This window comes from Haliotis cracherodii, unplaced genomic scaffold (assembly GCF_022045235.1).
Source record: "Haliotis cracherodii isolate W230 unplaced genomic scaffold, xgHalCrac1.p SCAF_9, whole genome shotgun sequence".
Classification (NCBI taxonomy): domain Eukaryota; kingdom Metazoa; phylum Mollusca; class Gastropoda; order Lepetellida; family Haliotidae; genus Haliotis; species Haliotis cracherodii.
The window spans coordinates 40784376-40800076 of record NW_027266343.1 but is presented as its reverse complement, the minus strand read 5'-3'; the positions used below and the strand labels follow the sequence as shown (position 1 = coordinate 40800076).

General features: G+C 41.3%; 1 protein-coding gene across 1 annotated transcript in view; it reads right to left on the bottom strand.

Moving 5' to 3' along the window:
* Positions 1–3510: 3510 nt before the first annotated feature.
* Positions 3511–15701, bottom strand: part of LOC139452189 (protein farnesyltransferase/geranylgeranyltransferase type-1 subunit alpha-like) — a 41164-nt gene continuing 28973 nt past the window's right edge. The window contains exons 5-8 of the mRNA XM_071233558.1: positions 13249–13410; positions 12370–12432; positions 10306–10480; positions 3511–7089 (exon numbers count right to left, since the gene is read on the bottom strand). Coding sequence (XP_071089659.1) covers positions 6979–7089; positions 10306–10480; positions 12370–12432; positions 13249–13410 — 511 coding nt within the window. The 3' untranslated portion in view covers positions 3511–6978. The remainder of the gene's footprint in view (positions 7090–10305; positions 10481–12369; positions 12433–13248; positions 13411–15701) is intronic.

Here is a 15701-nt window from a genome sequence, read left to right as displayed (position 1 = left end):
TGTAGCATCCCTCACAGTTAACAGTTGGTCTGGAGAGACTGGAATGAGCGCGGTGATATATAACAGTTGGTCTGGAGAGACTGGAATGAGCGCGGTGATATATAACAGTTGGTCTGGAGAGACTGGAATGAGCGCGGTGATATATAACAGTTGGTCTGGAGAGACTGGAATGAGCGCGGTGATATATAACAGTTGGTCTGGAGAGACTGGAATGAGCGCGGTGATATATAACAGTTGGTCTGGAGAGACTGGAAAGACCATGGTGATATATAACAGTTGGTCTGGAGAGACTGGAATGAGCGCGGTGATATATAACAGTTGGTCTGGAGAGACTGGAATGAGCGCGGTGATATATAACAGTTGGTCTGGAGAGACTGGAAAGACCATGGTGATATATAACAGTTGGTCTGGAGAGACTGGAATGAGCGCGGTGATATATAACAGTTGGTCTGGAGAGACTGGAATGAACCTGGTGATATATAACAGTTGGTCTGGAGAGACTGGAATGAGCGCGGTGATATATAACAGTTGGTCTGGAGAGACTGGAATGAGCGCGGTGATATATAACAGTTGGTCTGGAGAGACTGGAATGAGCGCGGTGATATATAACAGTTGGTCTGGAGAGACTGGAATGAGCGCGGTGATATATAACAGTTGGTCTGGAGAGACTGGAATGAGCGCGGTGATATATAACAGTTGGTCTGGAGAGACTGGAATGAGCGCGGTGATATATAACAGTTGGTCTGGAGAGACTGGAATGAGCGCGGTGATATATAACAGTTGGTCTGGAGAGACTGGAATGAGCGCGGTGATATATAACAGTTGGTCTGGAGAGATGGAATGAGCTCGGTGATATATAACAGTTGGTCTGGAGAGACTGGAATGAGCGCGGTGATATATAACAGTTGGTCTGGAGAGACTGGAATGAACCTGGTGATATATAACAGTTGGTCTGGAGAGACTGGAATGAGCGCGGTGATATATAACAGTTGGTCTGGAGAGACTGGAATGAGCGCGGTGATATATAACAGTTGGTCTGGAGAGACTGGAATGAGCGCGGTGATATATAACAGTTGGTCTGGAGAGACTGGAAAGACCATGGTGATATATAACAGTTGGTCTGGAGAGACTGGAATGAGCGCGGTGATATATAACAGTTGGTCTGGAGAGACTGGAATGAACCTGGTGATATATAACAGTTGGTCTGGAGAGACTGGAATGAGCGCGGTGATATATAACAGTTGGTCTGGAGAGACTGGAATGAGCGCGGTGATATATAACAGTTGGTCTGGAGAGACTGGAATGAGCGCGGTGATATATAACAGTTGGTCTGGAGAGACTGGAATGAGCGCGGTGATATATAACAGTTGGTCTGGAGAGACTGGAATGAACCTGGTGATATATAACAGTTGGTCTGGAGAGACTGGAATGAGCGCGGTGATATATAACAGTTGGTCTGGAGAGACTGGAATGAGCGCGGTGATACATAACAGTTGGTCTGGAGAGACTGGAATGAACCTGGTGATATAGAACAGTTGGTCTGGAGAGACTGGAATGAGCATGGTGATATATAACAGTTGGTCTTGAGAGACTGGAATGAGCGCGGTGATATATAACAGTTGGTCTTGAGAGACTGGAATGAGCGCGGTGATATATAACAGTTGGTCTGGAGAGACTGGAATGAGCGCGGTGATACATAACAGTTGGTCTGGAGAGACTGGAATGAGCGCGGTGATATATAACAGTTGGTCTTGAGAGACTGGAATGAGCATGGTGATATATAACAGTTGGTCTTGAGAGACTGGAATGAGCGCGGTGATATAAAACAGTTAGTCTGGAGAGACTGGAATAAGCCCAGTGACACAGTTGGTCTTGAAAAACTGGAATCAGCTAGTTTCGTCTCGGTAGACTGGATTTACAAAAGAGTGTGCATGTTGTTTAACAAGTATAATACTGTTTTTTCGGCACTTATTAGTCTAGTCTAGAAAACCAGTGGTTGATACCACAGGTCATGCCATTAATGGACAAGGACAGTAAACACTATCATTATTTACTACAACTTGGTACACCGGTGACCTTGTTTTGCCCAACATTGCTCCCAGGGGCTCCTACAATTAGTCAATTCAACTTCAAGTTGGCCAAACTGGGTCCATAAGCGTGTTTGTGTGCCGTTTGTGTGCCTTTTGTCATTCCATTGCAGTGAGTGAGTGAGTTTGATTTTACGCCACTTTTAACAATATCACGGCAGGGAACACCAGAAATGGGCTTCACACATTGTACCCATGTTGGGAATCGAACCCGGGTCTTCGGCGTGACGAGCGAACGCTTTAACCACTAGGCTACCCGACGGACCTCATTCTCTTGCAGGGAGACTTTGTAACAATAACAAAACAAGTTTTCAGATAATACTGAGGTTTATTTCATCTGATTCGCGGTGACATATGCAGCACACCAATCACTCAAGCAGGAAAAGAACTTGCTGCTGTGGCAACAACTCCACCCACAGGGCCATCTCAAACAGGAAGCAACTGCATCAAAGTCTCAAAACCAGAAGCAAACTTACAAGTTACTATTGTCAAAATTCTCAAAACATTTCATTTCAAAGAATTTTGAAATTCAAACAAACAACGTAAATCTGAAATATGACATTTATTATGCAAACCCTGTACATCAATGCCAGACAATATACGTATTCGACGTAATAAGCGCCCTGCTCTAATAAGCGCCCCCGGCGACATTTGCTAAGATATTGGCTAGTGAACAATCCCAATTAGCACCCCTTCCGATTAATAAATGTACACAAGACTTATTTATTCGCGTATAATACGCACTTGTGTGTTAGATGCACCCTTAATAATGGGCATTTAATTTTGGAAAAAATATCTGTCGTACATAAAAATGTCAGGCCACGAAATTCATCTTTCAACTCTGTTTTTTTTCACCAAAATAATATTCTAAAAAGAGCTCCCTATTTCTAATTTTGAGAGCGCCCTGGGCGCTTATTACGTCGAATAAGATACTTCACATTTGGTTCGAGACTATCTACAGAGCAGGGCATGGAACGTACTTGAGCATTTGAAAAATAATAAGTGTCCAGACATGCTGACCGATTCACTGTAGCTGCCATACATAACAAAAAGAAATCCATCCATTTGAATTTTCAAACACACCATCAAACAAACAGATTCACAAACATATCGTAACTGCCATCCAGCGATGATACATTTCATATCGTGATTCTCTAAAAATTGGCACACCTCCACAAGCTTGCTCACTCCAATTATCCAAATCCTAAATCTTTGGCAGTTAATTTTAACAAAACATTAAAAAATGTTTAATGTTTATTTTGACAAGAATGCCAAAAATAATTTATATGTACTATTTATTTTGTAGATCTCTATATACAAGTGAAAAATTGAAACCGCAACTGTATTTAAAAGGAGGAATTTTAGCACTATGTACAACTCATAAACTGAAAGTCTCATTACCGACATGCCTTGAAGCCTGTCCCCCCCCCCCCCCCCGAGAGCAAACACGAAGGGGAAACATCAGTATCACTTCATACCTCATCTATAAAACCTTTCTTGAGGTCAAAATGTTGATCTTTGCCAAAACCTTTTGAGAAACAGCACAAATGTCAACTGACGGAACACGAAGTGCTAAGTCCATACATTTCAATCAGATAATAACACAAATCAAGAGATGATTGGCTTTAATTTCTTTACAAATCTGTGGCAGTCCACTTATTATGGATCCTCAGAAGCTGAGCCTTATGCAAGCCTTTATATCTATAAGCAATTTACAAGAAGCTTAGCCTTAGCAGTTTAAACAAAGGTGAAAAAAAAAATGTAAAGAAGTAAATAAATTATTTATTAGTTTTATACAAGAAAATATCTCTTGGCAATATATAAAAGAGTCTAATTTTAACACAACTCATAATTACTCTTCATATGAAGGAAATAGATTTGACCATGTACAACATTCTGCACAAACCATACTGAATCACACTTTTATTTCTCAACATGAAACCATGTATGATAATAATCCAAAGTATTAAGACATTGTGTAAGCCTGTCATGAATTTGTTTAAAAACAATGTATTTTACAACAACTTCTTGTCAATATCCGAAATATGTCAAAAGCAGTCAAAATGTGACTTTCATTTCGCACAAAGTAGCACATATACTTCCTTACTCATGTTTCATCAAATCATTGATACAATGAAACATTCATACAGATACAATATCAGTGCAAATTGAATGACTGCGTCTAACATCATAAACTCACCAAACTAGGATTTGCTTGTGTTTGTCCTCTTTGGGACACTGCCCTACCTGAACGTGTAAATGGCAACATTACACAATATGGCAAGCTTTACAAGATGTGAAGACAATAACTCAGGATTAACAGTCTTTCACACCTGTTTCTGTATTAGTTATTTAACCCTGGATTCAGCAATATTTCAGCTGGCCATTCCGGCGGCATCTTAATAATAGACTCTGAGCCAGACAATTCAGTGATTGTTTGTTTGTTGTTTAAATAATGTGCTCAGCAATATTCCAGTTATATGACGGCGGTCTGTAAATAATCGAGTCTGGACTAGACAATCCAGTGATTGACATCATGAGCTTCGATCCTCGCAATTGGAATACAATGACATGCATCAATTAAGTCAGTGAGACTGACCACCCAATCTCATTAATCATCTCTCACGACAAGCATAATCGCCTTTTATGGCAAACATGGGTTGCTGAAAACCTATTCTAACCCGGATCTTGCAGTGACTGATAGAGAACGATCAACACCATTGGGTTACAACGATGACAGTATCAAGTCCGCGAGCCTGACAGTGTCGCCTCTCACGACAAGCAAGGTTGCTGGGCACATGTGTGACTTTAATTTACTTTGCAAGTTTGAAAGGACACATTTGAAAACTGGTGATTGCCTGTGTCTCAGGAGTAATCATATCAGTCTCACTTAACTTGCAGTTTCTTGATTTGGCATCAAAGTGTCTTGAGTAAACACTATTTGTGTAATATGAAATATGTTGTGTTGTCATGATAGCCTTGTTGACTTAAACATCGTGGAATTTTGGAATCATTCACCGGTGAACTTTTACATAATTGACTATTGTCATGACTTCATATATATGTTCATATTGTACACCACCTGGTCAATCCAAAACGCAGAATCAAGCTTGTTCTTGATGTTTGTTTTCTGTGGCCACAAATATCATTAGACCTTTCATACGGTCAAGGAGCATTCACACATAAATCATACCCCAAAAATCTATAGCTCATTCACACATCAATCATGTCAATCCTTTTGCAACACAATCAAAAGCAAAAAACAAAATAGAAGTTTGCATCACCTGATCATTTCAATATTATGTGCTTCACTTTCAGTGAACAATCCTGATTTAAACTACTTCAAATTCAATCCGAGGATACACTCAAGCACGCTGAGAAAAAGATCTTCGAGGATTTTCACACAAAGAAGTCATATTTGTTCAATACAAAACGGATGCATGTTACGCATCTACAAAAGGGCGATAATCAAATTTAATAATTGTAAACACGATAAGATTTGGAGATTGTTTTCTCGAAATATTTACACTCTTGTAAAATTGGTCTGAATGATAATGGTGTATGTTAGCATTTTATCATCATTCTCAAGGTCGTATTCATCATTCTCAAGGTCGTATTCATCATTCTCAAGGTCGTATTCATCATTTCCGCACCCACTTTCATCTTTGTTTAAATCAGAGCCAGTTCCTGGATCCAAAACGTTTCTTCAAATCCTGATCCCTGCATGACCAAACGAATGTCATAAGGCCCTTCTTCTTGCAGGTAATGAACAGTGGGTAGAGTTATGTCCCTTTGACTACATGTGGACACACCAAACAGGAGTCCTCACTGAATCGGGGTTTCCCTGACTGCAAGTGCTTCAGGATATGTAAAATGCATATAGTCCTCAAATGAAGGAGGTAATCATGGATTACAGAAAAACAAAAGAAAATTCTGAAGAAAATCCAGTTACATCCAAACCAAACACGAGACTCTAAGCACACAAAAATAAAAGCACTGTCCAGGGCCCAATTCCACAACGTGATCTTCACGACAGTTGCCTTATGGATCGGGACCCTATGGTGGTGGTCATCCATGTCTCGTACAATAGCGCTACATGTATGCAGGTTATATATATATAACTTGGTGAAGAAGGAACTATGTAAAGTATGAGAGAGAACCTCAGGGACATATATTCAGATATCCAAGGCAACACCAGATATACCTTCCAGACAGACCAATATTTTCCTCTTTTAGTTACAAATGATTGTGCCTGAATTGTGGTGAAAAAAAAAAAAATTGATAAAAAAAATATTTGAACATCTTTTTGATTGTATTTTTGTTAAAAATTATAATTCAATAGTTCTTTTAAGAAACATTCTCAACATGATACAAAATATACTACACAACATTTGCTAAGGATTAAAAGTCATATTCAGTCAAAGGTGTGCTCCTCAGCAAATATTGTGTAGTATACATAATTTTTTTTTATATATTTTTACCCGTTATTACCATGAAAATTCTGTAAAACAGCAAAACACCTTGGTCTGACCTCAGCGCGAGATGCAACTATCCAAGTCACTTTTAGTGTCTTGGTAAGATAGAGATATAAAATGCTAGATGCCAGCAATAGGTTGTTATTCTCCACCCAGTTAGGTCAAACAAACCGCGATAATGTCACAACAGACAACCCTGCTACTGTGAATCAATGGTTGCTGATTGCAACATACCTGGCTAAAGAACTGGAGAAATCCTGTATTTTATTGGAATCTGGTGCAGGAGGCAAGAGACGTCACTTAGTGACGATGTTATCTGTTGCCTGGCTGAGTGACGTCCCTTGTAGGAGTGCAGGAGATGTGGATGATCTATCAGGGATATGTACACGGTCACTACTGATCAATCACGATTTGTACTAGGAGTTTAATCCTACTTCAGTCCCAAACTTTGATGCTAAGGAGCGAGACACGTAGCTCCAGTACTCCCGCCGGATGGTATCATACTCCTCTGCTAAGGAATTACACAACTGGAAGAGAATGAAAAAACAAGTTAAAGCACAAGCCAAGACAAGGAAAAGAATCATTTAACTGAAATTAAAATGAGTGTGAAAACTAAAAATCAATTTCAGCAATGGTCAATAGTCTTTGTCAAAAATAAAATATTTATTACAGCAGAAAAGTACCCAGGGCCCCATTAACTTTTAACACAAAACTATCAATGTCACCAAGCTCACAAAATAGATATTCATTTTTGTTTTAATTAAAAACTAAAGGAAGGAATTTATGTTGTTTAGTGTTGCTGTATAACTGGAACATAGGTTTTTGGACATACGTTTTCGGATGGCCATGTTTATTGCGATTACTTGCGTTATAACAAGGGGTGTGGCGTCACACAGTCATTGTAAATACTTAGATGATGACCTGTTTTCAAGTCGTCTTTATAAGTGAGTGAGACGTTTTACAGTTGTTCTTGAGATTAACAAGAAAATTACAAAAGTATCTTAAGCGTCCAAAGAATCATAACACGGTGATAATATTTCAGCTATATGATGTTAACAGGTAAATATAATCCAAACAATCATCCCATTCACTGGGTACAAAACCAAAACTCGGTACACTAAACAACACATTATCAATCAGGTCCCACAAACTTACTACCAGTCTCACGACTGGTTGGTTGGTTGGTTTGTTGTTTAACACAGCAATATTCCAGCTATATGACGGCGGTCTGTAAATAATCGAGTCTGTACCAGACAATCCAGTGATTGGTATCATGAGTATCAATCCATGCAATTGGGATCAATGACATTCATCAACCAAGCCTGACCACCCGATCCCATTAGTCGCCTCTGACAACGAGCAAAGTCGCCTTTTACAGCAAGCAAGGGTTGCTGAAGATCTATTCTACCCCGGATCATCACGGGTCAGTCTCATTACTCCACTCTAAAGCATGGGGTGCTGTAGCTGTGGTAACTTATCTCTGTGCTGCTAACAATAAACAATATTGATACTGACTTGTTGCTACACAGATCTAGGGGCTGTGCATCAATTTTAATCAGACAAACGGACCACGATTACCTTCCCAGAACAGCTGCCTTCAAAAGAGTGCACTAGTATCTTCGATCATGCAACTTTCTATGTACTTATTGGGTTGGAATCATCGACAGTGAATGGACAAAAAATATGGAGTCCAGTCTCCATACATTACACATTCTAAGATATACCGTATACGACGTAATAAGCGCCCCACTCTAATAAGCGCCCACGGTGACATTTGCTAAGATATTGGCTAGTGAACAATCCCAATTAGCACCCCTTCCAATTGATCAATGTACACAAGACATATTTATTCGCATATAATAAGCACTCATGTGTTATATGCACCCTTAATTATGGGTAATTGAATTATGGCAAAATATATCCTTCGTACATAAATATTTCAGCATAATAATATTTATCTTTCAAGGCAGTTTTTTACCACCAAAATAATATTCTAGTAAGAGCCCCCTATTTCTAAGGCGCTTATTACGACGAATACAGTAAGTACTTTGAAGGCAAGTGTCTAAGGAAGTGGATCATCTTGCATTTGTCGTGAGATCCTGACACATGCACTTTACTGAAGCATGTAAAGTGTGATGCAGATATGAATCAGGGATCAATTAGGAAAAACATGGAAGAGTCTGTAGCTCTCTGTAGTGACAAGTCAATATCAAAATCGTTTACACAGGCAGCACAGAGATATGCTTGGGGTGGGTGTAGGTGTGGTAGTTTGGGTGGGTGTAGGTGTAGTTGTTGGGGTGGGTGTAGGTGTAGTAGTTGGGGTGGGTGTTGGGGTAGGTGTAGTAGTTGGGGTAGGTGTAGTCGTTGGGGTGGATGTTGGGGTAGGTGTAGTCGTTGGGGTGGGTGTAGGGGTAGGTGTAGTCATTGGGGTGGGTGTAGGGGTAGGTGTAGTCGTTGGGGTGGGTGTAGTCGTTGGGGTGGGTGTAGGTGTAGTTGTTGGGGTGGGTGTAGGTGTAGTCGTTGAGGTGGATGTTGGGGTAGGTGTAGTAGTTGGGGTAGGTGTAGTCGTTGGGGTGGATGTTGGGGTAGGTGTAGTCGTTGGGGTGGGTGTAGGGGTAGGTGTAGTCATTGGGGTGGGTGTAGGGGTAGGTGTAGTCATTGGGGTGGGTGTAGGGGTAGGTGTAGTCATTGGGGTGGGTGTAGGGGTAGGTGTAGTAGTTGGGGTGGGTGTTGTGGTAGTTGGGGTGGATGTTGGGGTAGGTGTAGTCATTGGGGTGGGTGTAGGGGTAGGTGTAGTCGTTGGGGTGGGTGTAGTCGTTGGGGTGGGTGTTGGGGTAGGTGTAGTTGTTGGGGTGGGTGTAGGTGTAGTCGTTGGGGTGGATGTTGGGGTAGGTGTAGTAGTTGGGGTAGGTGTAGTCGTTGGGGTGGATGTTGGGGTAGGTGTAGTAGTTGGGGTGGGTGTAGGGGTAGGTGTAGTCATTGGGGTGGGTGTAGGGGTAGGTGTAGTCATTGGGGTGGGTGTAGGGGTAGGTGTAGTCATTGGGGTGGGTGTAGGGGTAGGTGTAGTAGTTGGGGTGGGTGTTGTGGTAGTTGGGGTGGATGTTGGGGTAGGTGTAGTCATTGGGGTGGGTGTAGGGGTAGGTGTAGTAGTTGGGGTGGGTGTAGGTGTGGTAGTTGGGGTGGGTGTTTGGGTAGGTGTAGTAGCTGGGGTGGGTGTTGGGGTAGGTGTAGTAGTTGGGGTGGGTGTAGGGGTAGCTGTAGTAGTTGGGGTGGGTGTAGGTGTGGTAGTTTGGGTGGGTGTAGGTGTGGTAGTTGGGGTGGGTGTAGGTGTGGTAGTTGGGGTGGGTGTTTGGGTAGGTGTGGTAGTTGGGGTGGGTGTTTGGGTAGGTGTGGTAGTTGGGGTGGGTGTTTGGGTAGGTGTAGTAGCTGGGGTGGGTGTTGGGGTAGGTGTAGTCATTGTGGTGGATGTTGGGGTAGGTGTAGTCATTGGGGTGGGTGTAGGGGTAGGTGTAGTTGTTGGGGTGGGTGTTGGGGTAGGTGTAGTCATTGGGGTGGGTGTTTGGGTAGGTGTAGTAGCTGGGGTGGGTGTTGGGGTAGGTGTAGTTGTTGGGGTGGGTGTTTGGGTAGGTGTAGTAGCTGGGGTGGGTGTTGGGGTAGGTGTAGTTGTTGGGGTGGATGTTGGGGTAGGTGTAGTCATTGGGGTGGGTGTAGTAGTTGGGGTAGGTGTTGGGGTGTATTGTCACCTCAAGGGCCTTCTGCAGCACAGACTCCTTCTCCTCACAGCCCAGCTCCAGCATCTCCTCGTACGTGTCCACCATGCAGGCGATGAGGTAGGGAGAGCGGTACCGGTTGTCGTACAGCTCCGTACAGAACTCCATCAGCCCCGGGTACTTGCTCAACTCCCGGTCCAGGAGAACACTGCAAGCAGAGGCCGAAACATTACAGCGTGGATGGTTGTGTAGGAGGATATATGTTTTATGCTGATCATCAAACATTTTTTAGTTTACCTGTTGTTTAACATCACACTCATGAATATATAAGCAATATCACAGCTTTAATTAATCAAGACTGAACTAAACAATCCAGTAACTGATATTGTGAATACCGTTCCAAACTGTCAGGGTAGGTGCTACACCATCAAACAAGTCAGCGAGCCTGACCACCGATCTATTTGTTCACCTCTTAAGACCAGCGGGGCGGTCAAGTAGCCTAGTGGTTAAAACATTTGCTTGTCACGCCGAAGACCCGGGTTCGATTCCTGACAAGGGTACAATATGTGAAGCCCATTTCTGGTGTCCCCCGCCGTGATATTGCTGGAATATTGCTAAAAGCGGCGTAAAACCATACTCACTCACTCACTCTTACGACCAGCATAGATTGCTGGGGATCAATTCAACTCAGAATCCACATGGGGATGCGAGAGCATGGATGGTGGTGTAATGCTATATCTGCGGTGAGAGGCGTCTTACACTGCATTCATTAATATTAAAGTAACACGTTTAAAATCATCAAGCATTGCCAGATTGGCCATAATGCATATCATGTGGCTACAATGTAAGGGGAGATGACAGGGAAAACAATGAGAGTAAGTCAGTTTGGTTTAACACCGCTTTTAACAGTTTTCCACTTATATCATGGCGTGTCAGCTTAATGTGGGCATGGTGGGAGGAAAGCCCGAAATGATGCAGGTCTCAGACGTTTACCAGAGCTTTAAGGTTTCAGATACTGTTGGGAGATACTGACATCACGGTGATGACAATGCTGATAACAGAGACATGAGATGGAAAGAGTTTTTGGAAGCAAACAGGAAAAGCGTGAGTGAGTGAGTGAGTGAGTTGGGTTTAACGCCGCTTTTAACAGTATTCCAGTTATATCGCGGCATGTCAGCTTAATGTGGGAGGAAAGCCCAAAGTGATGCAGGTCTCTGACGTTTACCACTTCGGTGAAACCCACGAGCACGGGTATGGTGCTGACAAACCTAGAAACATAATCGGGGCGAACCGGGATTCGAACCCACAATCATAGGTTTCTGGCGTGCCTAAGGCGATTGGGCCACCCGTGCCCCCGGAATCAATGAGAGCTGCAAGGTCTTCTTGATAATAACAAACAATGATGTGATCATTATTTCTTTAATATGTAAACTGAACAGTTCATATAGTTGGCAGTCGGAAAAAAAATTGACCATTATTTACAAGCCTGAATCGAAGAAAATTCCACATTAAGAATACTATTGACAGTGATGTTAAAGTACATGTGGGAGAGTGAATTTGGTTGAAGCGGCTTTGAACAGTATTTCAGTTATATCATGGCATGATGTGGGTCTTAAAAGTTTACTACTATGGGGAAATTCACGAGCACAGAGGTCCTGACAAACCTAGAAACACATCCGGGTGAATCTCAGAATCAAAGCCAGGCTAATGCCTAAGGGAGACAATTCTGCACAGCAAATTGCTCAAAAGACGAATGGGTTTGGCCCTAATTTAACAGCACATGCAGTCAAACACTTTTGTGTCAAAGTTGAAGGGACCACTGTAAATACTTCCGAGTTATCTAAGGTTCAACACAACCGAAAATCATGAATAAAGAAGGAATACGTAGGGACCTTCTACTTTGAGACAACTGCAAGTTCGACACATCATAGTAGGACACAACAGTGCTTGAGTGTATCTTCAGCAAATGAAAACCTTACAATAAAAGCCTAAACTGGGTTATGGAATTCCAGCCTAGTTCGGCAAGGGTGGAAACTGGAATCTTTATAGTGTCCTTGCCTTAGGAAGATGGGAGAATTCCTGGAAATGTTCACTTACCCTTTCATGTAATTCCACGCACTTTCGTTGTTTGGAGCTTTCTTGATGAAATCTTGAGTATATCTGAAACACAAGTTCATGGAATACACATGCTAAAATATACTTATAGCTTATAACTTTTCATAAGAATATTCCTATTTTTCCAAAGAGAATCCTAACATTAGCATGAAATATCTCAGAATCCCCATCAGAGGTTGAGCAGTATAGGCACGACGTATGCTGGACAAATTTAACTCCTCAGGTAACGTTTAATTATTTCTATGAAATTATACCAAGATGTTTTCATTCAATTTCGTTCATGTTTCTTCATACCAAATATTCCTGCACACCCATTGCAAACCTGAGTTATCTCCCTTAGACCATTCTACCCATTATCAGTCCTGTGATTATTTTTCACACATTTGATCTCATTCTTTTTTTTTACACAAAATCAAGTCCACATGTACATCACACAGTTAATCCTGGCTTCTGAAAAGTATTTTTTGTTAATATATGATAAGAATATTCAGACTACTTAATGTTCGGCTAACAGTGCATGAATTTTGTGAGCAATATTTCAGCTATATCATAGTGACCAATGGAAATTCAAGTTTTACCAGCCAAACCATGAGAGCATGAGCAAAGCTCGATGCTATCAGACGAGGTGAGGTGAAATGGGGTTTAACGTCACGTCTAAGATTATTGCACTTATATAGCAACGTGCAAGCACGTGTGTGTGTGTGTGTGTGGCTGCTTGTACTAGTCCAGACTGATGCCGATTTATAGTGCTAGCTCACTGAGATACCATTAACATGAACTGCTATATAAGTGCAATAATCTTGGACACGATGTTAAATCCAATTTCACCTCACCATCTCCACAACACAGTAGCGCCCCTACCTGACTTCCTTCTCTGTGACAGTGTCAGTGAAGCCAGTGGTGTTCTTGATGACGAAGTAGCGCTGGTTCCAGGCGGAGTTGTTGCGGAGGTCATCCTTCAACAGCTTGTCCACATAGTCCAGCTCCTTGTCCCAGAGGCCAAACTCCTGAATCACCCACTGCCTGAAATACACGTGCACGTAACGATCACCAAACCACAAAACATCAATTCACTGAATAAAAAAGCCCCCAGTCTCTTGTATCAGCCATCAAAGACAAGTGAGTGAGTGAGTGAGCGAGTGAGTGAGTGAGTGAGTGAGTGAGTGAGTGAGTGAGTGAGTGAGTGAGTGAGTGAGTGAGTGAGTGAGTGAGTGAGTGAGTGAGTGAGTGAGTGAGTGAGTGAGTGAGTGAGTGAGTGAGTGAGGTTTTATGCCACTTTTAGCAATATTCCAGCAATATCATGGCAGGGGGACACCAGAAATGGGCTTCACACATTGTACCCATGTCGGGAATCGAACCCGGGTCTTCGGCGTGATGAGCTAACGCATTAACCACAAGGCTACCCGACAAAGACAAGGAATATAGTGTGCATAATGTCTACAATATAAGGCAGAAATAGCAATCAGTTGTACACAAAAATATTTTACAAAACATTACAAAAGTTGACCAGAAATCGTTCTATAAAACTTGGACAGACTGGTAGCTATTGTCTCGGGTATAATAGGCACCAATGTATTCTAGGGTACAAGTTTCTGGTAAAAATGCTATCTAGTTTTCAAAGTGCACTCTTTGTTTCACTTCAGCTCAGACTTGACTTAAGTGATCAGGACATTAGAAATTTTGGCAAAATTTCAATGTAAATTAAGAAAATTTGGCAATGAAAGATTTACAAGACATGATTATTCATAACTGTATTTGTTTTTTCGTCTTATGCTAGGCATTTTCTACATATAGAAGTTAATATTAATATGAATGATTTTGTGTGTACCCAGAAATAGCAGTCAGCTGTAGTGTCTACTGATGATTCAAGTAAATATACCCATAATTATATCTCAAGAAAACTTGGCCGCAATGATCGGAAGAAATTGAATCTGAGACTACTATCGCACCAGGAAGAAATATCCACACTTCATGCTATTTCAGTTGCTTTTAATATATGTATCAAAAATAAAAAAATAATCTTCAGTCTAGAACTTTGGTGTATGACCAGTTAGTTTTAGCATAGGGAACAGTCTTATGAGTGACAACGTGAGACGAACCAATCAGAAGTCACTTAACTTTAAACTAGCCTGCAGCGTTGCTAATTGGACAGTAAAATAGTGACTTTAAATAATCAAATAACAACAGCTATGACATATTTTGAGTTAAGTTATTTCATTCATGATATGTGATAATTATCAACTCAGGTTCATATCAGGGTAATAATAAAGTCACCTGAGTGGGGTCGCCGCAGATGACAGTTAGTTTTTGCGATCTGCCGATCAGTTCACAAACAATTTCCCGGAAATGAATATATGCAATATTTAATATATTTTTTTGAATAACATGATTAAATGGATCAAAAACAAAAAGACAGAAATTCTCTAAAATGTTCTTATTACCAAACAGTTAAATATCACTACCGCTTTCTTGTCATGCTATTTCCAGTGTTATATGCAAGCAGTAATGTGTTCCTGTATGATATGCACTACACACATTATTATACGAGCATGTGTGTCATACTGATTTAACTAAACAAGTGTCAGATTTCTTGTATTTCCCAAGCGATAGCGAGGGTAATACGTGAATTCTTACGCAAGTTTTGTAAAATCAGTATGACACACACATGAGTGCAATAATTTCTTTATTACCCATTATTTCTTAATCCTTTTGAGCTTTCCTTTAGAAAAATGCAATGATAGCTACCGCTGTCCAAGAAAACCACAACTTGTCGAATGACGTTACCAGTTTTCATCTACGTCATTTCTAGAATGACATCATTCCGACTTACATCACAATCAAATTCAAATGACATCGTCAATGCCGTTCCGATGAAACAATACATTGGTGCGTGAGATATGATATTTGCACTAGTGCACATAAGTCACATACGATTTTTATGAACTCGGACATTCTATCCCACTAGGAAATAAGTGCCTGTATTTCTTGGAGGTATGTGTTATACACAAGGAATTACAGTACTCCACAATCAGAGTCCATGTTAATGATTGGTGGAATAAAAATGAAACCGACTACACCAGCATTGAGTTCATGTTTTTGGTTTATAAACGACAAACAACACAAGGAAAACATTGAGGCCACGCCCACCAGGAAAGAGATAGCAAGAGAAGAAGATAACATTTCAAAATTCCCAAATTCCATGAATATCAGTATGTTTAGATAATCCTATCCAGTTCTTCCTATCATCGCCTAGTGTCAGTGTTGGCCTGAAGTGGGACTTATCACCTGTGAGTGAGTGAGTTGGGTTTAACGCC